The sequence below is a fragment of the Meriones unguiculatus genome, chromosome 8, assembly GCF_030254825.1.
Source record: "Meriones unguiculatus strain TT.TT164.6M chromosome 8, Bangor_MerUng_6.1, whole genome shotgun sequence".
Taxonomy (NCBI): Eukaryota; Metazoa; Chordata; class Mammalia; order Rodentia; family Muridae; genus Meriones; species Meriones unguiculatus.
Window position 1 is genome coordinate 112,669,471 of NC_083356.1, and position 23,129 is coordinate 112,692,599.

General features: G+C 39.8%; 1 protein-coding gene across 2 annotated transcripts in view; it reads right to left on the reverse strand.

Moving 5' to 3' along the window:
- The window catches only part of Dnajc10 (DnaJ heat shock protein family (Hsp40) member C10), a 36,964-nt gene that overhangs the window by 8,280 nt on the left and 5,555 nt on the right, over positions 1-23,129 (reverse strand). For both annotated transcript variants that reach the window (XM_021657459.2, XM_021657460.2), the window contains exons 5-17: positions 19,679-19,761; positions 19,305-19,436; positions 18,727-18,820; positions 17,744-17,821; positions 16,323-16,366; positions 12,000-12,137; positions 9,753-9,842; positions 8,926-9,039; positions 7,208-7,322; positions 4,276-4,403; positions 3,944-4,060; positions 1,240-1,341; positions 153-308 (exon numbers count right to left, since the gene is read on the reverse strand). In XM_021657459.2, the coding sequence (XP_021513134.1) occupies positions 153-308; positions 1,240-1,341; positions 3,944-4,060; positions 4,276-4,403; positions 7,208-7,322; positions 8,926-9,039; positions 9,753-9,842; positions 12,000-12,137; positions 16,323-16,366; positions 17,744-17,821; positions 18,727-18,820; positions 19,305-19,436; positions 19,679-19,761 (1,391 nt within the window). The remainder of the gene's footprint in view (positions 1-152; positions 309-1,239; positions 1,342-3,943; positions 4,061-4,275; positions 4,404-7,207; positions 7,323-8,925; positions 9,040-9,752; positions 9,843-11,999; positions 12,138-16,322; positions 16,367-17,743; positions 17,822-18,726; positions 18,821-19,304; positions 19,437-19,678; positions 19,762-23,129) is intronic.

A 23,129-nucleotide genomic window follows, 5' to 3' on the forward strand; every position in this document is an offset into this window, starting at 1 on the left:
TCAAGAGTGTATGAGAGTGCACTCACTTAGCAGGCAGAGGCATCTTAGGGAGTCAGTGAGGTCTGTACACACTGTCCAGTTCTAGGTTTATCGCCTCTGTTAGCCAACTATTCTCAGAAAGTATACGATGTGAGTAAACCATGGTACTGTACCCGGGCCATTCGTTTCCATTCTGGCATTAAGACCTGACAGGGATGACACCACGGAGAATAGAAATCAACCATCCAGACTTCATCATGCTTTCTCTGTCTAACCAGCTCACTGAAGGTGGTGGGGGTCAGAGAGACCACTGAAGGGTTTCTGAGATCCTAGAGACAACAATAAAAGACTATTATTACACACACCCAGTCTTCCACGTATTCCTGGCAGGCTGCTGGGGCATGTCATTCAGAAAAGTTCCTATTTTAGAGAAATCAAAGGACACTTACGGGTATTTAAAAGCAATCTATTATTAAATTTTGATTTTTGCCAATCAGTTTTCTTAAAAGGTATATTTTCCCATTAGCTTTAAAACCACTGTAAGCTGGGAAAAGAGGAGACTGAGTAGGTCATAGAATCAAGTTCTAGGAATAATCCAGATATCTGCATAGGCCATACATATCTGCTTTGCTATCAGGAGTTATATGTTTAGAAATGGCCATTTAACTATTGACACAAAGCTTACTACTATTACTTCTGATATTTAAATGGAGAAGCTATGCACCCTCCTAAAGCCTAAGTGTTTCAAACGCAGTTTTAACAGAGTCTCAGCCTGTATCAAGTGATACTGACCAGCACCTCAACTTTACCAGGTCAGCAATCAAAACAACACAACACAACACATGACTTTGGAGGAGGACAGATGAACAGGACAGAGGAGAATGGACACTAGTGGACAACAATAGGCTTCAAGTTTGCATTTCTTCAGAAGCCCTGAAAACCAAGGCAATGGTGTGGATGCAGGCTCCTCTGTGCTAACAATGCACAAGCCTAGTGCAGGATGCCTGGCTCGGATGCTGTGGATGAGAGCACGTCTCCATTGAAAGAAACAGGCACAGGGGGACAGGCTTCATGGAAATGACAATTTCCCATATTCTATAGCAGTGTTGCAGTAGGTAACAAAACAAAGGCTTAAGTTAAAAAAGATGAGTTTCAGAAAGCAATCTCCTGGCACAAAAAGAACAAGCCCCAATGCAAACAGTAGTCCAAAGTATACATACAACGGACAGATTTCTATCCACAGTCTCTAACTCAAAATACCTCTATGAACTCCAAGATCTGTTCTGCAGAGTGATGTCCTTCATATTCATGGATACTGGACTGGTTGAATACCACTGTTGTTGGATAAGCTTGGATGTTATACTGCAGGGAAGAAGAAATTCATACACTTTACCAATTTGTGTTAATTTTTAACAGCTCGCTTTTAGCAAGATTACGAATATTTTTAGATATATTACTTTTTATTTTATGTGTTTGGGTGTTTTGACTGAATGTGTGCATGTGCTCCCAGTGTTCATTGGTGCCAGGAGGTCAGAAGGTGTGTGGTCCCTTGAACCTGGACTTATAGACAGCTGTTTTCACCATGTGGGTGCAGGGCACAGAACCTGGGTCCTCTGTAAGAGCAACGAATGCTCTTAGCTGCCGAGTCATGTCGACAGCACCCTTTTCCAAGACTCTAGACATCTACTGCCATGTTCCTGGCGACTGAAAAATGTTGCCTTAGACAAATTTAGCAATGACAGTGCATTAAAGCTAGTACTGACGAGTAGCTAGTCATTACTTATTAAAGGCCAATGGCCAAATTGTGGGAAGTGAGCCAGAGTACTCGCTGGGTACACACTTCATCTTTTTGCTCTCTTCAAAGTAGGAGAGGAGAGGCTGTGAAAACATCAGCCACTTTTCCTAGCGACAGTGCTCTACCGTGATCATCCTCCAGGGTGGCGATCAGCAACATAAAATAGCAAGAACAAATGAACTGACTCTATACTTAAGAACTGAGTCATACTTTAAGAAAAGGGTCACTTTTTCTTCTTTACTCAAGACCGTTCTTATGGTACAAAGCGCTTCATTCCCTCCACACAGTTAACACAGGCATCAGCCCATTCTGTAGTTTGAAAGGCACAAAGCGCTTTCTCTCTCTATGGACGTGTGATCTGCTGTAGCTGAACTATGGGTCCTAAAGTTGGTAAGAATTTAGGAATAAGTGGGAAATTTTAAGATTCCTAATTCTAGAAAAATTATCAGATTATGAAGTTTTGAAAATGTGTGACTGAGGTATTTATTAGGGTAACAGAGACTAGGTAAAAATTTATAAGTTCCTTTTGTCTGCTGAGTTCTGGCCAAACAGAGCAATTCAGCCCTCGGAGCAATTTCACTCCGCAGTTAAAATTATAAAACCTAGCCTGGTGGTGGCTCACGCCTTTAGTCCCAGCACTCAGGAGGCAGAAGCAGGTGCATCTCTGTGAGTTTGAGGCCAGCCAGGTCTATATTGAGAAACCCTTGAAAAAACAAAACAAACCAAACCAACCAACCAAACCAAATAAATTACAAAGCCTATTTTACAGGCCAATGAGCTAGAGAGGACTGACTGCATGACTTGGTCATGATGAGCCAATTGGAGGAGGTGAATCCTGGCCTTAATTCAGATAAATATGATGCTGTTTTTAATCCTTATACTTTACTCAACTGTTGAGAATGTAGTCACTCGAGACAGTATACAGAAAAACTAAAAGGATTAAAGTTAGTCATGATGATTTTGCATCTTTGGTTGGCATCTACTTTATAAATCACATAAGGACATTAGACACCAATGGCTCTTTTCATTTATTTCCTTAAACCACAAAAATAGGCCCCCGCCCCTATTTATTTTAACTTCAATCATACCAAAGCCAAGAGAGCAATCTCATAAATACCTACATTTGTGTTTCTATTTAACAAATACTAGCTTTGGCCATGCCGGCTTGTTGCTGACACTGTCTCCCTGGTCTGACTCCTTCCAAATCTGCATCTGCTGAAATTGGCGGGCGTCCAATCCACTGATGCTCAGTCTTAAAGCAGCACACTGCACTGCTTTGGATATTTAAAGACGTTTCTCTGATTTTCAGCACACTTGATTGCTGCTATGTAGCCTGCTTTCTTCATTTTGCGTTGTGTTTTTTTAGGATTCATTCAAGCTGGTAAAGATTTCTTTTTGGTGCCAGGGTTCTGAATTAGGAATTAGACACGTGGGGCATGTGCTTGTCCGTGTGTAGATACTTTGGCATTTCACTGTACTATTTCTGAAGACTGCTATCTTTCTAATTTTTTTGTCAATTTGGTAAACTTAGAAGATATCAAAATTTTGATGTAATTTTTATTTTCTTGACTAGTGAAGTCAGACATTTCTCCCTTCTCTTATGTATTAGAAACAAGCTCTCATTTCCTCGCCATCTTTAACATGTAGTTTTGGTTAGAACACTCATATTGTAGACAGGATATCAACTTTCTGTACTTATATAGCTACGATCACTATCCACCATATCACCTACAGCTCTCCCGCTCTCAGTCTATTCTTACCCCAACACTGTCAAGTATCACATCCCATTCATAAGTACCAGAGTATATTTAAAATGAAGATGTTGTCACCCTCATACCTATAGTGTCACTTTTGCATCTCAACAATGAGCAATTCTTTTAAACTGGATATCTTGTCTGTTCAAATCAACTACTCAAAGCTGACAAGTATAAAGAAATCTAAAGAATAACTTACACACTGCTAAAACTTAAGACTTAAATAAAAAAGTTTATGTTAAGTATTTTGTGAAGTAAACTAAAAACATGCCTGAGTTTGGTCAACCGTCTACACATCTATTTACAACACAAATGCAATTCACGATTTTGGGGAACTGTTCCACCGTTACTGCTGTGAACAGGCATGCACAGGAAGCTGTTTCAGATTTGGATGGTCAGTTTGCCCTTGCCGTACCATGTTGCAGAGGCCTTCATGGATTGTGCAGTCTAATGTACCGACTCTGAGTTGGCCATACAGCAGTGTGGATGCTTTCCGTAACTCTGGCAAAAGAGCTCGACATGGCGGACACCACTGGAAGAGAGGAACAACATGAGCAGCATGACCAAGGACTTGGAGAACCGCGCAGTCTGTCAAGCGACACAAAGCCCACGCCTGGGGCTTCTGCTGCCTACGCAGCCATCCTGGGAAGGCCCAGAGGGAGCAGCAGAGCCCAGATGGTTCTAGGACAGGTGTGCAGGCTGTCGAGAAAATGGCCTTTTGAAACTTGGAAAGTAAAGACAACTCACAGGAGCGAAGAAGTCAACAAGCCACGGTTCCTTGTCATTCGCAGGGAAGTTCTGAGGTCCGAGTGTGGTGACATGGGAGTTAACACTTTCTTTGGCAAAAGCAAGTATATCGTATAGAATCTTCTTTCCTATAAATGGAGAAAAATTAAAACACATGCTGTCTTTTGTATCTACAGAAAGGTTCCAATTTTTATATTCAAGAAAGAAAGAAAGAAAGGCTCCATGGCAGCACTGGTTTTGGTGAGGTTCTGCGTTCCATATCCTCAAACTGGTTCAATAGATCCCTGTGTATTGAACACTCTTCTGACTCATGGACTACTTAAATGACAAGATCTCTGTGGCGTGCTTTCTCATCACCAGAAGCACAACAGCCACTGTAGTATTCTCTTGAACCAGTTTTCTAACTGCCAAGTAGGAAAATGTACTTGAAACGTAATGTAGCTGAGTTAGAGTGGATCATTCTCCCCAAGCCCTGCCTGTTTCTTTTTCCATACTCTCTCATGTGGCATAATCATTACTCAGTTGCCTAAAAGAGTCCACCGAGGGGGACTCTTGTCTGTTCGTTCTTACATGATTGTGTCCATCTCTTTCCCTAGCACCATGCCCACTGCTACTGCTTTAGTGTAGCATGGCCTACTCCAACAGCCATATTAGCAGTTCTGGCTTCAGCTTTCCTGAAGGAACCTGCTACACCTACGCCAGTGTCGCCATAGTAGCATAAGCTACAGGGCGGGGGATATGCTTTCTCCAGAAATACGCCCCCTGGAAGGTCCCTGGCAAACTCATCCCACTTGGAAAAGAGACGTGTTCTGAGATTTCTACGCTTCTTCAGTTGTGGCTCTGGGGCTGGAATAATGAATTCTTTGATCTTTCTCTGTGACACCTGAAACAGCACAACTAATTTTATAAAGAAATTTATTATTAGTAGATTGTTAAAGGCTTTAATAAAAATAATAAGTTTAAGAAAAGTAATGAATTAGATTTAGTATTAATAGGCATTAAGAAGAGTGAAAAAATAATAGGCTCCTTCTTAAGAAAAAATAACATGAGAAGTACAGCTGGCACAAGTTTACCCCTCCCTTCAGCGTCTTGTTCCTAGGGAAGATCATAAATCTTTAGCAGGACATAAGGGAGGATGGTTGACAAAGGTGTGTTTAGACTTTGGCAGGTATTCGACTTGGCTCGGAGGACTATTACAGCTCCTGACTTTCGTCTTCACTAGTCAGTGATAATGAAACCATAGTTTGAGGTTTTTGTTTCTTGTTTGCATTGATCAGAAAGTTTCTAGGCAAAGATTTCTCGTGGGCACTGCCCTCTGTTAAAACATAAACTTTGTATCCTTGATGAAAGTCTGAATGTTCTGGAAAGCATGCCAATTTTAAGGTGCTTCCTTGTGAGATCACTATAAAAATACTAGCTTGATTTCATTAAAGTTGCAGCAGAGTCAAAACCATCAAGGTGTCTCTGTCTGTCAATTCTTCGCCGAAACCGTGTCTTCCTGTCCAAAGCCTTGTTCTCCTGAGGATGACGGGAGCCCGACCGGGCCGGTCCGTGGCAGGAACCCACTTCCCTACTGCGACTACAGTCACCCTTTTGAAACCAAAAGTCAAAATTAAATACATTTAAGGATCTGCCATAGCCTACAAAGGCATGTTTCTTGACGTGGCAGAAGATCTTTCTTAAGTACAAGAAACCCTATTTTTTCAAGTGTCTTCTGACTTATTCATTCAACAGTCAAAATTCAGCTGAGCACTGTGAGTCAGACAGTCTTATCGTCATGGCAAATAGAAAACTCCTCCTTTTAAGGTCATGGACAACTGACAAGACAGCGACTGCCATTTACAGATAGAATACAGGTGATGTTACACTCTCCTGCCCGTTTTCTTTACTGCCTTCTGTTTCTTGAGCTGCTTCACACACTTTTCTTTCTGACGGCCCCTGAAAGGTGATCCTTATCACCAATCCTCTTTTCTTTACTCACACTAACTCATACTCACTCAGGTCCTTGCCATTAATGTAGAACTTAAATGTTTAAGTGAAAGAAATTTTGGCTTAATTTCTTTCTGGAAGCCAAGGAATATATTCAACTGTGAGCTGCCCATTCTACTCCTTGTCACTCATTCACTAAATAAAATGAGGAGAATTACCAATTCTTCTTTTTCCTACGGCAGTCCCACTCTAGCCAGCTTCTGTCTGCCACTCACTCTGGGCGGCCAGTGACTTTTCTACAACCAAGTATCTGTCCCTCAGGATAAAACTGCAATTCCTTTCCCCAGAAGATCAGAGATGATCTGTTCTTTGTCTTCTCTCAACAATGACCTTTCTTACCTTTAAAGTCCTGCTGGCCTAGATCAATAGGGCTCTCCTATCTCAGGCCTGCGAATAGATCTACTGGGTGTCTGGAATGTGCTTTATCACCTTTCTCCTAGGCACCCATTGCTTACCTGTTAAGTCTTAAGTGGAGATCACTCATTCAGGGCTTCCTCTAGTCTCATCAGTTTCTCTGTAAGAGGTGGGCTACATTTACTTGCCGACAGTCAGTTTCCTTTCAAGACAGTGCCAATGACATTTACTTCACGGACAAGTGCTGGTCTATGTGACCAGCAGAACATGAGTCGTGATCGCACGTGCTATCAGGCTATAAAAGGCCCTTGCTTGCTTTCTCACTTAGAACCAGCTATTCTGGGATTTCAGCTACCATGCTGAAAACAAGCTCCAGAGCGCACCACATGGTGAAGAACCAAGGCCTCCCGCCATATGAAGCTCCACGCTGTTCCTGTCGCCATGCCTGCTGCCATCATGCTTGCCCACATGATGGCGATACATTCTATTCCTCTGGAACTTATTATAAGCTCAAACAAGCCCTTCCTCCTTCTAAGTTGCTTTGGTCATGGCACGTTATCACAACAAGAAAAGTAACTAATACACTTACCATGATGAATTTCATAGTCTTTGGTTCCTTGTCCTTTAAACACTGCTAGACAGGGCTGGAAAACATACAGATCAGAACAGATGCCTGGTGCAGAAGAGCAGTCAAACCTTCCAACCTGGAAATCAAAAAACTGAGTTGCATAAAAAGCACATTTTACAACATCCACAAAGATACTTAAGTATCCCTAAAAGATAGATTTATCATTAGAAGTCAAATGGTTAGAAAATAAAAGGACAGAAATGGTTCATTTACATATAAAGAATGCTTCCTAGAGAGTTCAGATGTCTGCAGGAAATTCTTTACGAAAAATCTCCTTGAACGGGAACTTCAAAAACAATGTAAAAAAAGGATGATGCTCCCAGTGTGAAAGAAAATAGCATAAATAATACAGGTAAATGATAAACCAAGATGGGAAATGTAGCACTTAAGGCAAGAAAAATTAAAAAATAATACTCAGTGAAGAAACATCTGACCAGAAAGAAAAACGAGTCAGGACTATAAAGAGAAAGCAAGGAAGAATTGTGACTCAAAAATTACACGCAGGGTCCTGGAGAGACAGCTCAGTTAGAAAACTGCTGGTGTGCAACCATGTGTGGCTGAGTTCAGGAGCCAGCAGTCATGTCAGAAACAACAGAGAGGCCGTGCATTTGAAAGAGAGCAGACGGGTAGATGGGAAGGTTTGCAGGGAGGACAGAGAAAGAAGAAAAATGTAATTAATTACACTTCAATTTCGTAAGTAAATAAAAAAGCAACCATAAAACCTGAGCACAGAGATTTGCACCTTTAACGCCAGTGATGGAGAGGCAGGGACAAGGACTGCTGGGGCTTGCAGGCCACCTGGCCTAGCTCACCTGGCAAACTTGAGGTTCAGTGAGAGACACCATTTCAGCAATGAGTTCGACAGTGACAGAGGAAGACAGACAATGGTGACTCTAGCCTCCACACCACTTGCATGTGGGCCATGTTCACAGTCACTACTGTTTACTGGATGCTCTTAGTACGTACCTTTATACGAGCCCCACAACAGACTAAGAGCCACAAACAAGTATCAACAACTTAAAACAAGTAAAGTCACATGCATCTCCTCAGAGTACAATAAAGCAACGGTGGAACTCAAGACAAACAGATACACAGATAACGAACAAAATAATCAATGGGACACTTAAGAACCATAAAGGAAAATGAAAATGCTCTGAAGCTGGGCACAGTGGCAGAGCCTGCACTTCCAAGAGCCAGGAGAGTGAGGTGGGGACAAGTTCCAGGACAAGCTGTGCTACAGTGAGGACCCCTTTCCTTGAAACAAAGCAAATGAAAATCTTCACTAACAGACCAAAACCAGGGGACAAAGTAACAGTAAGCCTACAGCATTATGTCTATATACAAAAAGATACCATTAAGAGAACGGAATCTGTTCTTCAGGGACTATGGAGTCTTGTGTGGTCCAGGCTGGCCCCTCTCAAAGTAGTTGTGGATGTCCTTCAACTTCTGATCCTCCTGCTTCCACAAGGACTACAGATTCGTGCTACCCCCAGGCTTCTGCACCGCTGGGCGACCTAAGTCAGAGCCTCAAGCACACTGTGCAAGCACTCTACTAACCCACTATACCCCACACAGTGAAGCTGTTATGAAAAGAAAGAAAACCTGACAAATCTTTAGCCAGTTAAGAACAGTTAAACAAGGAAGGACACTAGTTAGGCAATATGTATTTTTTTCCTTACTTGAATATGCTCATTTTTAAGTAGAGTTTTCAGTTTTTTCAATTCATGATCGTTTGCATTTTCATTTTTTCCGAAATGAAAAAACACAAGCCAGCGATGATGTGCCAAACGTTCCTTGAAGTGACAAAGAAAAAGCACTGTCAGCAAGGCTAAGTGTGATTCCTAAGAATCTAGTACTTACTTCTGTGACATAAAGTTTAGCGGCCTTACCCATTAAGTCCAGGTCTTACCTAACTCAGTCAACTTTACTCTTACTCTGTAGTCCCCAGTAATAATGGCAGCTCAGGTCCACGTTAAGAGGTGGGCTATGGAGCTCTAAGAACACGAATGCTAGCAAAAGCAACGGTGGGTCCAAGGGAAAGCAGGACTTTAATAACCTAACATTCGGGGTAGGCTGTAGAAGCCAGATAATCTTTAGGCTTAATAAAATATCTGCTAAAATACTAAATCCAGAGCTAAGCGACGAAGGGGATAAACTGATGGAGTCTACTGTTAACTGCGTATCTGTAAGCACTCTAGAACCACGCTGCCCCATTCCCAGTGGACAACAGAGCTAGTAAGCAAGAGCGTCACACTCAAGTCATTATGAGATTGCTCTGTCATCGTATCCTGCTTTTTTGGTCCTCTCTGAAGCTCAGATTCAGGGTTAATTAGGTCTTTTGAATTAGAAACACTATTAATTTCAACAGTCAGAATTTAACCCAAAATTAACTAATATATAATCCCTTGAAACTGCTATTTTTGAGTCTATCAATACATAAAATATATTGTTAAAATATAAAGACCCACAATGTTACCGACATTTGTTACTGCTGTAAAACTATTACCTCTAGTTGACTTGCTGAAAGCAGTTCAAAGTCTGGAAGACTGTGTATGATTTCCATGTATATCTCCTTAGCATCCAGTGAGTTAAGAAACTAGAACAAGGGAACCACATTGTCAGCTTTGTAAGTAAATACTCATTTACTATATTTGACATCTTAGTTCAATTTCTATAGAGTAAGTATTAAGAAAACAAGGAGTTTTTCAAATTTAAATGACACTTTTAAAAGTATAGCACATTTTGGTAATTACTAAAAGCATTGTATAACTGGGCGGGTTTTTTTGTTTTTTATTTTTAATTTAAAAAGTCTGTTACTGTGCATGAGCACGCACATATACCAAACAGATGTGCACAGAGAGGTCAGAGGACACTGTGGAGCTGGTTTGTTCTACTGCCTTTCCATGGGCTCCATTCAACAACTTGAGTTACCAGCTTGTGGGTAAGCAAGCACCTTTCCTGAAACATTTTGCCAGCTCCTGGGATGTTTAATTGTTCTTTTTAAAAATAAGGATGTAAAAGATGTCAACTCAGTAAGTAAAATTTTCTACGGTAATCTTCTCTGTAATCTGAAGTGAATCCTAAGTCATTAGGAAAATAGGCTTAATTTCAGCTTTAGTCACATTTTATACAATGCCCATGTTTTACAGTCTTTTAAGACTTTTAAATATTAAGAGTATTTCTAATATTACAATAAGAGCCAGAACTGGAAAAACCAATATGGATGTTTTCAGAAATCAAATTCCATAGGTAGGAAATTTTAAGAGTAAATACATAAAGCTTCAAACATGTCTGAAAGCCGGGTCTCTCACTTAGAGCACAGCATGCTTACAAGAAGCATACCTCCCATCAAACACGGTCTCCTGTATTTTACTGTCGGCGTGCTCTCTCCTAGGACGAGGTGCTGTCCTAGCAAAGAAGCACATGCTGCTACAAGAAGGCAGCAAGAACATGCACAGGGCACTAACCACAGAGCTTAGTGTGTGTCTTTACAGCTACGGACCATGAATGTTACCAATTCAAACATGACTTAGCACACTAAAATTCCCTTAAACACCCGCAGGAGCAATCATGGAATCTACACTGCACTTGTGATAGGCATGACGATGAGCACATGGAGAAAAACAGTAATTTTTATACCAACAGCAAAAAACTCAGTTTTCATCTCAATTTCTTAAATGTGCTTTTATATGAAAAATTATAGCATAAATATTCCTGTATGAAATAATTTCTTGTCTAGGGAGCTGACTTAACAATCTGACAATGTGAACTGGGGAAAATTGCTGTAACGGGCAACTAAAGAAATATATAAGATAAACATGCAAGATTGTACAACAATGCTTATAGCCACGAAATTACAAAAATAAACATATCTCTTAAGAGGATGCATTAAACTAAGCATGTCACAGTCAGCAGATTATACTCAGAGATTATTTCTTAAAGGATGTATGAACATTTTTAAATAAAGTAATATATATATAATACAAATACAGTAAATTTTTTGATAGTGATTATAAACTATTTACTATTTGATTTCACTTATGAAAAAAGTATCTGTACCTATCCATTTCATGTGTACATATTGACAGAACATATATGCAAAAACATCTACGTGTATGTAATATTTCAGGGACCATAAACATACATTCTATGTTCAGCATTTAGCTGCAAATAAACTCAAATTTACAGAACATACTACAATAATGTAGGAGAATAATGGCAATATTCATAAACAACTTTTGGTGTACAATCCATAAAAGGCATGGGAGGGCACATGAATTTGAGAGGGAAAGTGGAGGGAGGGCCACGGGAGGAAGTGGAGGGAAGAAGAACAGGATGGGGAGGAGATATGACCGAAACACATTATTTGTATGTATGAATATTAAATATTAAACAGCATAAATTATCTCAGCTCCAGTAAAACCTAAAGATCTATACATTCAACATTTAAAGCTATAACTAAATGAAACTAATAAAAATCCATGACAAAATTTTTTATTGTACTTAAAATGTACTAAATTCCTTTGTCATTACAAAGCATAGCGCTCTGAAATATAAACACTGGCTTAAAAACAGTCCCTACGACAGAGTTTTAAAACTAGATTAAAAAAATTCCAGAAATTGTTTGTGCCAAGTAGTGAAATGTTTCACAATAACTGATGTAAACCGATTACTCTCCTTACGTTGCTCACAGAACACTACTTTCAGTGTGTGTCCCCGTTATATACAGACATTTCCTTAAAGCCACACATACCAAAACACTGGATTTTTCTTTGTTACTCAAAGTGGCTCCAGGAGGAAAATAAGCAGTGGTACTCGCTGTGATGTCCAAGCTCTTACAGAGGCTGTCCTGAGAGTCACAGTCCACCCAGCCCACATTCACAAGACCATCCTAATGGAAAATGGAAATAAACAAAAATGCCATGGTGAAAAGAAAAGAAAAAGGTCAACGAGATTTACTGTTACTTAAAAACTCAGCTTTTCCATTATAAGTTAAAACTTTTTAAAAATAGTCCTCTTCACAGTGTTCTAACTTCAAACAATAAATTGTAGTTTCCTCAAAATTAGACACCCACTATAGCAAACATCTGCCTTTTCATATTTGGTATACACCTACAAGAACTCCATTTTGACAGTGTTTTACTAGGCTGCTTGTAGTTTCAGATTAAAGAAGGCTGAACTGTGACTCGAGTAGGGCTCATCACAGCAACTGCCATCATCGCGATGGTCAGGAGGTGGTTTCCGCATCTACCGTGCACACTTAAACCAGTGCCCTGCCAGTTCTCGCCTGTTGCTGGTTGAACTCCTGCAGTGAGTGCCAACATTCTACATGCTAAGCACATTTCTTGCAATGTCAAGTTACTGAAAAAACTTTCCAAACTACTGAAGCTGGTAAGAAGAGAAAATTGCATCTATTCAGCTAGGACTCCAGAAACAAAGAGAAAGAGCAATAAAAAAGCAAAAACTGAAAATGGTTAACAGGTTGAAAAAAAAAATTAGCCTACAGATTCAAAAAACAGCGTTAAAGCAAAACAAGAAAATGGCACCTATGTGGTAAGTCATTAATAGTTAGGCTTTTTTTCCCTTAATATTTAGACTAAAATTACAATAAATTATAGCTTTAACAACATACCACATTTTGTTACATAGTATTTTTATTATCAATTCAAGTATTTTCTAACTTTTTTGAATCATAGACTATTTAGTACTATGTTTAATACTTAAAACTTCTTAGGAAATTAAACACAAATGACTTAAAAGCAGAGATGGTATTATACGTGAGCATCAGGAAGTAAAAATTTAACTGTACATTTAAGATACTCAATTCCCTTGGGCTGGAGATAACACCTCACATACTCAAAACCCTGGGTTCAGTCGCCAGCACCACACACAGACACGCACTCACACAAGCATATGTTCCATTTATTGCATAGAAGACTTATGAAAACCCACACAGGACTACCATAGATGACAGCGAAGCTGTAGGCAGTAAGGAGAAATTTTCATTCAAAGGCTCTTCTGGCCTTGTCTAAGAAAATAGGAATCAGAGATTTGTTGTAATCATTATGGTAAACAAATTACAAAGAAAATCAGTATTCCTAGCAGGTAGTCATGTAAGGCTCAAAACATAAGGAAACATTAGCAAAACAAAATGGAGAAATAGAAATGTCTACAATAATAGGTATTATGATCTTGTAAGAAAATGAAAATCTAGCCTTGATATATACATACACCCATGTATATGTATGTACACACACATACACACACTCCAGTTCATTTTATAGAGGTGTGCATCTATGAAGTAGAAAAGTTACTTTTCAAAATTGAGTTATTAATAAAAGTATGTATTAGGCCATAAACACAACTCAATTTAGCTTAAAAAAAAAAACAAAACCTAACACCATGTTTATTTACCCATGCTGGAATTAACATGAACATAAATAACATGAAGCTTCAAAAAATTACCTCTACTTTTAGACATTAAACACAGTACTAAATAGTCTATGATTCAAAAAAGTTAGAAAACACCTGAATTGATAATAAAAATACTATGTATCAAAATATGGTATATTGTGAAAGCTGTAATTTGTGGTAATTTATAGCCTAACTATTAGAAAAAAAAAAGCTTAAAATGACTTATCTATCTCAACTTTGGAACAAACTGAACCCTGAGTAAACAGAAAAAAAGAAATAAGGTATAAAACTAAAAATCAAAGTAGAAAGCAAAAGACTCATAAAATATGATAAACCATTCAAGTCTGATCAACAGAAAAAAATCAGAAAATAAAAGTAGACATCACCAAAGACCTTCAGGCAACAAGAAAGTGTCACCAAATCACATAGGGGTGTTATTTACAACTGTATATTAATGCATTAAAAACGCAGTTGTAAAGGCAAAAATCTCTCTGAAAGGGAAAGAAAAAAACAAGCCTTTCCAAAAAGATTTTTAAGGGCAGCATCTCCCTGATGCAAACACAACAGTATTTTCTGGAGGAGGAATAGAGGCAAATGGTTCTGATAACCAAAACTTACCAACAAACACACCATTAAAAGATACAGATGTTCACATCTTTGCCTCCAAACAGTCTACTTTGACCTACCTGGGGAGACGTGCTTTTGGCATTTTTAAAGATCCTTAAATGACTTTAAAGTGGTATTGAAAGAGCAGTAGGTAAGTTTTGAAGTGGAAGAAGAAAACACAGTAAATTAAGTTTGTGATTTTAATGTTAGCCAAAACCATTTCTTAAGAAAACCCCAGGGCTAGAGAGAGGGCTCGGAGGTTAAGAGCACTGGCTACTCTACTAGAGGTCCTGAGTTCAATTCCCAGCAACCAGTGGTGGCTCACAGCCATCTATAATGAGATCTGGTGCTCTCTTCTGGAGTGCATGTGTATACACAGACAGAACATTGTAAACATAATAAATAAATCATAAAAAAGAAAACCCCATAATATACAGAGACAAACTGCTATGAAATTGTGGTAATGATCATGTGGCTTCTGAGAATGTCAAAGTACAGCCACACAACGTGTAAGTGCTCATGTAGGCAATGATCTCCACTCATGTATCTGATAGTCACCCTGGAAGACTTCAGGGGAGCAGCGAGATACTAAGGCTTAGAGAATTCACAGCTGAGAAAAAAGAAAACGTGGAAGAAAAAAGAATCTTCCAATTCAGTGAAAGGTTTTCCCAAGTGTTTGTGGGCTTTATTAAAATCTGTAAAAAAAATTTAAAACATGGACACCCAACACAAAGGGCTTCCATTAAAAGAGAGGACTGCTTAGGGCATACTATCTGATGAATACAGAACACAATTAAGAATTAACTGTGTCCATGGACGCAGTTCCTGAAAACGGGGTCAAGGCTTCAAGGGGAGCCTTAGGTAGGAGGGCAGCGAATGTGGTACTGCTTTCAGAGGGCAACTCCCTGCATGCTACTGTGCATCAAGACCTTCCAGTGGGATCGGAGATGAGGTAGAAGACAGCACAGATGACCCTGACCCTGAGCAGAAGCAGGCCAATGTGTGCATTTGCCCTTAGTTAATAGGCAGCAAGCTAAGGTTAATTACCAGAAAACAAAACAAAACATCCACTTCCAAACTTGGTGTAGCCCAGTGTACAGTGTGCAGAAGACTCTGGTGACTATGTGGGCTCCGGCGAGCTGTCACTCACCACTCAGGAGCAGCCTCCAATCATGCAAGTACCGTTCATGTTGCATGCTCTGCAGAGGCGCACTGTTTCCTAGCTTTCACACCACCTTTTTACTGTAGTTTTTCTGTGTTCCCACGCACACTTGGCAATGTGCTGCCGCCTCCTATACCTTCAGCACTGTGACATGCTATTCCGTTTAGTAGTCTAGAGGCAACAGGCTACACTATAAAGCTAGGTATGAGGCACCCCGAACACACCAGACTTGTCTTAGTAAACTCTATGATGCCTCACAATGATGAAGTTGCCTATCAGGGCATTATCCTTAAACAACAGATGACTATGCTACACACACACACCCGACACATGTAATGAAAATACAAATCAATGTTAGTTGTTTTAATATGCCCACCCTCCTAATTAAACAGAAGTGAGGCATGTACAAACCTCACAAGTTTGACCTACTATGTATAAAAATCACACCCAGTCAACATCAGTCTTATATAGAACTCTTGTAGCTTTCACAACTGACCATCTCAAAGAACACAGTTGGAGCTTTAGCAATACTAAAAGGATAAACATCATTCACAGCACATTTCCCATCCACACCCAGTAAGCAGAAGAAATAGCAGGCTAAAAACGAAGACAACAAAATGCAAAGACTGGAAATGACAAAAATGTAAGCATATAACTGGAGTAATTCACAGAAAATAACAAACACAGAAGACTTAGAGGTGAGTTCCAATCAAAGCACATGTTAACAGTGACTGAGAAGTTAATGTTTCAGAAAGACATTGAGAGCTAAAATCACATCTACAGAAAACAAGGTCACAGGGAAGGAGGATAAAGAGCTCACGAAGCCATGAAAAGATCCTTCCAGCTAGCCCACCTCTCAAACGGTGACAGCTTCACAGAAGGACGGATGCTTACCAACATGCCGCTAAGCCTGAGTCGAGTCTGCGACGTCAAACAATCTGAGGGGAGGAAAAGTGATGAGAGATTTTAGTTTTAATACTGATGCGCCCCTCTGCCCCTACAACCACGTTGTTCCCAAGGCAAATAACTGAGGTGTCCTGGTAAAAAAGGATAGGCTGCGTGGGCAGATTTGGGGCCTGCTAGGCAATTTCTGTCTGTCTCACACTCACTCTTGAAACTTCTCAGGATTTCCACCCACAGAAGTGTCTCTAAAAGGCTGATCCTCTCAGTAACTCTTTGTCCAAGATACCTCATTACTTAAAAGAAATCAAATGTAATGAACCCATTTGAAAAGATATATGCATAATCCTCAAAATATAATAAATCTTAATCTTAAAATAGGCATTTCTCTTTTCTTTTAAACAGATCGTATTTTATTAAAATATGAATAGGATACAATGAGGTAAGATTTGGAAGACAGGGTACGGTGGCATCTCAGAGGCTCGAGATAAAAATGTGCTTATGTGTGGATAGAGAAATCGACATTTAGCATTAGTTAGAAAAGTAGTTCTCAACTGCCCCTTTGGCGTTGCCTATCAGATACCCTGCATATGCAGATATTTACATGAGAACTCATTAAAGTAGCAGAATTACAGTGATGAAGCAGCAACACAAAAAATGTTATGGTTGGGGGAATAACACAGATAAGGACCTGTGCTCCAATTGAAGCAGCATCAGGAAGGTTGAGAACCACTGGGTTCCAAGGCTGTCTTCATAACATGGGTCATGGAGGATGGGTAACGGCAGCTTTTTGTCAATACATTCACAGAAGAGGGGCACGAAGGTAAAAAGGTGATGAGTAAGAAAATACCCATTCTGGGATCGGACACCAACAAGTATTAACAAGGGCGTTATTTTGTAATATTTGGAACAACATTTAATTGATCTCACTAAACATAGTTTACATCTTTCAATTTGGGCACGCAGGACACTGAATTTTAAATAATTTACAAAGGAGTAGCCCTAGAAAATGAGACTATTACCACCAAAGACATACTCTTATGAGGCAAACACATTTTCTATATACATGAGTTTCAAAGTCTGAATTTCTAAAAATTATTTTGGAAGCAATTTGCAGACTGTCCTGTTTATTTCTGGCTATTTGATGTACAATTTATCTTGAGAACTAGGCTGAAAAACTCATCCATTAAACATGAAATTATAGAGATACACTGACATACAACTAATTTCTTTAACCAGTTATGTATAATGTAATAAAGACGCACACATTTACTAAGTAAACACTTGTAATTTGGGACTTAAAATTGTACTTGTAATAACTGATTATTGAAAGAAAAAAAAATACAAGTACAGCAGCGTAAGCTATTCCCTAAATTTAGATACCAGTCTTCCTATTCTAACAAAATGACACTTACCTTCTCCTTTAGAACAAAATGTGATCAGCCAGCCGATACCAGCAGCAAAAGCAGTTTCTATGGCATTCACAAAATTTCCTTTAAAGAAGATAAAATTTGAGAATGAAACTCAGTAATGAAACACTCTTGCAAATGGTATTTCTTTTTTTCCAAAGTTAGTATTTCCCGCCCTCTAAACATCACCTTCTCACCTTGATCTGTTCCCTGGGCATCCCGACTGTAGCGGTTATTTTGAGAAAACTGAAGCAGCAAGTCAAGCCTGGATGCCCAGCTCTGCCTATCTATGGTTCCTCCCTCACAAGCCCTGCACGCTACTGACCCTCAGGGTTGTTAAGAACTGCTAATTCCCAAATCCCCGCTCTCTCGGAAGCCTTCCTGCTCAACCCGAGGGAGGCGTCTCTCTTCGCTCGAGAAGTCTGGTCTAACTTTCCTCTCCTCACCTGGTTGCTGCACAGCCTTTATTCTTCTGTATGGTTAACTCTTAGCCATAAAGGTTAGTGGGCTACGCTTCAACTGCTGACCGCTACCCTGCTCACTAAGTGAGGCTGATGCTGGCTGGGACCATGTGCTCGATTACTGCAAGCACAGTTTCGACCACAGTGGTGCTGAATGAATGAGTAAGACATCCCTTCAGCATGAACTCTGCCAACCTATAATCATGTGGTGAGTTAAAGTCAAACACTGAAAGTGTTTTGAACTTTAAATGAGCTTCCTGCCTGTGGCTGTGGAAGCAGGCTGCACTGCAGCGCTGGGAACCAGCTGTTTGAAGGCTCCCATCTCACAGCCCTCCACACCTGAACTGCAGCAGTCTATACAAACGCAACAAGCCTGCTCAATGCACAGGTCAGCAGGGACCAGAGAGTGACAAATTCCTTTCTAAGAAGCACAGGCAAAGATACTTCAAAACATCCCTACCATGATGCAAATGTCAAACTACGCTGTGGATTCCCAGGGTCCCCGAGAACCAGCCGAGAGCATCTCACCTGCGGAGAGCTCTGTCACCGTGCTCCTGACATGCTGCATGGCGAAGGTCACTAAGCTTTCCTTTGATCTGTCTCCACTGTACTTCACTGCAGCCTGTCGGTTTTTAAAAAAACATCTTTCACTTTTCCATTTTAAAAGTCTCCCGAATACTTGTATATTCAACATTATTCTGAACAATGCAGGAAGTTCTATTTTTAACACAGTGTATTTACAAATGCTACTTGGAGAGCCCTGGCAGTACAGACCATATAGAATACTGTTTTTAATACATCTGTAACAATTTTAGCTTCAGTTTCATTACTGGAAGTTGGGAAAAAGAAGGATTTTAGAGCTTTATAGCCCACAAGACAGCACCTAAACACTGTAAACCATAAAACACAGTCTGTGGATTAAATATCCTATATGACAGAAACTGGTGGGTCCTAAAAGTTTTATAAAGCAATACAAAATGTTTATTATAAATTAGCTCCTAAAATAAGGAAAAGCAAAAACATAGCCTAAAAATTTATATATTGTTTTGTGTAGAATTTACTGTTTAAAAAGTTCCATAAATCTTAGAAGTGGAAACATCCCTTACCATTCCAGACCTAAAGATGAAGAGGCTGGGATAACTGTTGACCCCTTTCATCCGGCAAAGCATGCGATCATCTCCACAGTTGACAGCTCCAATTCGAAGTAATCCATCCACTTCTTTAGCAAATTCTCTCCACTAGGAAAAACAAAATAAAACAAGTGTTTCTCTGATAATGTTTCTTCTCCTGAACATACTTCGCTCTATATAATCTTAAAGGAGGATTTTTTTCCTAAATAAAACATGGGAAAAGTATTTGATAATGATTTGATACTAAGACAAAATAATTTCTAACAAATTAGAATAAGAAAAATGGATGCACAAATAATGCATCAAATAGGAAAAAAGGCTTTAACAGCTGGGACAGTAAACATACGTACAGTGGGGGCTAAATCGTGGCAATGTGAGCATCCTGGAGAGTAAAAGTTTACAAACCACAGTTCTCCAGAATTGACAGCAGCATCTGAAAGCACAGAAACCACAATGACCTTTTCACTAAAGGTTAAAGCATATTTCAATCACAAACCATTTTGCTAAGATGAGAATGACAAAAAAAATAAAAATAAAAAATAAAAAAATCATGAGTCCTAAATAGTTCATGGTGTCCTTATTTTCTGTGATTTTCTCTAGAGAAGTAGTAGCGTCTCTTTTCATATATATATGAACTTTTACATATATATCATATAGAAAACTTTTACAAACCTCTCCTAGGCCTATACTTGAATGAGCAACAGCTCTGCAGGCTAACTGTGGTCATGAAGTCATGTGAGGGTGGCACGGGAAGGTAACGACCAGGGCTTACAGCAGTCTTTGCACACAGTAAGTGAGGAGGAGACCCGGGGCTGAGACTGCAGCTGTTCTACCACCAACAAGGCTCAGAAGGCCAGTGCCTCACAGACGGTGAAACTGAATTTTGAGATAGGGTCTCACTGAGTAGGCCTGGTGGCCTGGAAATTGCTATGAAGACCAGGCGTGCCTTGAACTCACAGAGATCCTCCTGCCTATGGCTCAGAGTACAAGGATTAAAGGTGTGTGCTAGTGACCTGCATAACAGAATAAAGATTACAGTGATTAAATATTTTTCCTAAATCAGATATTTATCTTGAAAAATCATACAGCTCAAGAATGTAAGATAAACTGTCATCTTAAAACATCAATACATATTTTTGCTAAAAGAGATTTGAACACCATGTAATATCTCCCCAGCAGTATCTGTAAAATGACCCAATGAGGACAAACTTTACATTTTTAATCAAGGATTACTCTTTTGTTGGTGATTTTAAAATAAAATTTTCACAAGTTATTCTAACTGTCAAGACGCGCACTGTTTATCTTGTTTAACTGACTGGTTAGCTGCAAATGCTCAGGAATACATTTCAGGGGCAAGGCAGTTCTGCAGAGAAACAGTTCATCTGCACATTGCAGGCAAGAGAACATAACCTAGGATTCCCATCAGTCACTTTTTAAGCAAAGTTTGGTAAGTGTTAAACACGGTCTAGATGATCTAAACAAACATCATGCTGGCTTAAACCAGCAAATACCTTCCACAGAGCTGAGGAAACCTGCAGGCAAAGAGAGACCGCCTTATCAGTTCTAAGCACGCGAGATGGCGCACCTGACACGGTCTGTATCCCAGCATCAGACACCTCCATCTATGCAGCAAGTGTGTGCTCAGTTCACTGCCTGAGTAGTAAGACCAAAAATACATTTTCACTCCATTTCTTTAGTTTTAGAAACGTGGTGTTGCTATGTTGTCTAGACTGGGCAGAACTCAGTCCTTCTGCCTCAGCCTCCCATGTAGCTGGGGTCACAGGGTGTGTTACTGTGCTGGGCTAGAAGTATTTTTTAATCGTGTTGTAAAATAGCATAATGAAATGCTTTTCTATAACTCAATAACCTAAAACAGCAAGTATATCTGAAAATGCAAATTTCTGTTGACTCAGAGACCAGAAGATCTATTAATACCTGTACAGTAGCTTCTACTAGTATAGAAAATGCAGCACTGTCTTGAGTTCCTCTTTTGAGCCACCATCAAAAGGATACTTGAGCTGTGGATTTATTTGGTGAGGTGTTTTCTACCTTTCAAATAAAACCTAGAACTTGATCACAGCTGATGTACTATTGTACTATGACACATAAAATGATAATATGCTTATGCTCAATGGAAAACATGATGCCTCACAATAGAAAAAGATGACCTGCACAGCTTTGAAATTAGAGCTTCCCAACTACTGCTGTCCCCTCTGCACTCAAGCCGGACAGCTGGGGTTCCTTTCCTGGTAAAATGAACTATGTAACTCGGACTAAACCTCCCAGTACTAACAACTGGAAAACTGGACAAAATACAAGACTCATGCTGAAAGCCTCAGATAGGTGTAGCAAAGCAAACCAATGCCATACATGGTAAGGTGGAAATCAGAGCCAGTGCAGGCCACGGCTAGGAGAGATGCTTGAGGGGCAAGAAACTAGGCAGCCATGTCAATGGATTAATCAGCTGGAAGGATAAAAGGACTTGAGGGCACAGAGGAGGGGTTGTGCAAGCAGAGCTGAACTGGGGCTTGAGCACAGCACAGCATCTGTATCAGTGTTCTCTGTGAACAGAGCTGATTTCAGACAACCAGGGCCTCTCCCAGAAGTCACTATGTATATCATTCAAAAATGATCCTACAGTTATTTATGGGAGATTAAATGACTCAAACCAACAGAAAAAATGGGCAACAAGAACTCACAAACAAGCCCAATGTTGACATTTGCCCAAACAAAAGTTAGGTCTCTAACCCTCACTTGTCACCTTCTCTCTGCTTCTTGAACTAAAATGTCAGGGTCATCTTATCTTAGTCTACTGGCATGAAGAACAGAGCAATCTTTGAATTATCTCTGAGGTTTCATGGAGAAATTTAAAAATCATCACTTTGGGGTTCTAAGTGAGCTACCTGGGAGGCCTTTTCTGCACAGTGACATCTGAAAAACTACAAACTCATTGCAGATGAGCCTTGGTCAAGTCTCACTCTGGGTGGTGTCACAGAGCAGCCAGGGCAGGTTTGCTTCAGTCCCTCTAGTTACATGTAACCCCGTGTCCTAACCACACGGCCCATGAGACACTTACAGTCAGAGTGAGAACTCACAGAACCACATACAGTGGGACACAGGTTAGTTTCATCTAACAAATCAAGTTCCCCTATTCCTGTGTAGGAAAGATGCTGAAGGGCTCATACACAACTTAGAATGGCATTATGATAAATACCTAGCTACCACTTATACCAGAACTCAACTCTAACCGAAGTTAGGACAGAAGGCAATCCGTGCTTAGAAGAAACTCTACTTAAAAATATAGTGCTGTGCCACATCTTTTATAATAACACAAAAAAGCAAATACATTTTTTGCAACTAGCATTTTGTTTTAGTTTTCTAAATGAAGATGAAACTGGCATTTTTCTGAGCACAATTTATTGTTCTGAAGTAGAACAGAAGTGGTGGCGTGCTTGCCAAGTGTGTTCAGGGCTCTAGGCTCAACTCCAGTGACACACACGCATACCCACATTCACACACACACACACACACATACCCCAGACACATGAGCACGCACACACACACATACATAAAGTAGAAAAACTATTACAGCTGTTCAAAAGGGGAAGGTAGAAGATTGTAATCTGATTTTTTGATGTTCTAAAATGCAATGGGAATGGAGTGGGGCATTTTCATACAAATCACATATGAAATTAAATCTGCTTCCACAATAACCACACTTATATCTAAAAGATAAGAACCAAATAGCTTTTGAAATCGCCTTTTTTTGTTGTTGTTGTAAGTATACAGCAAATTAACTTT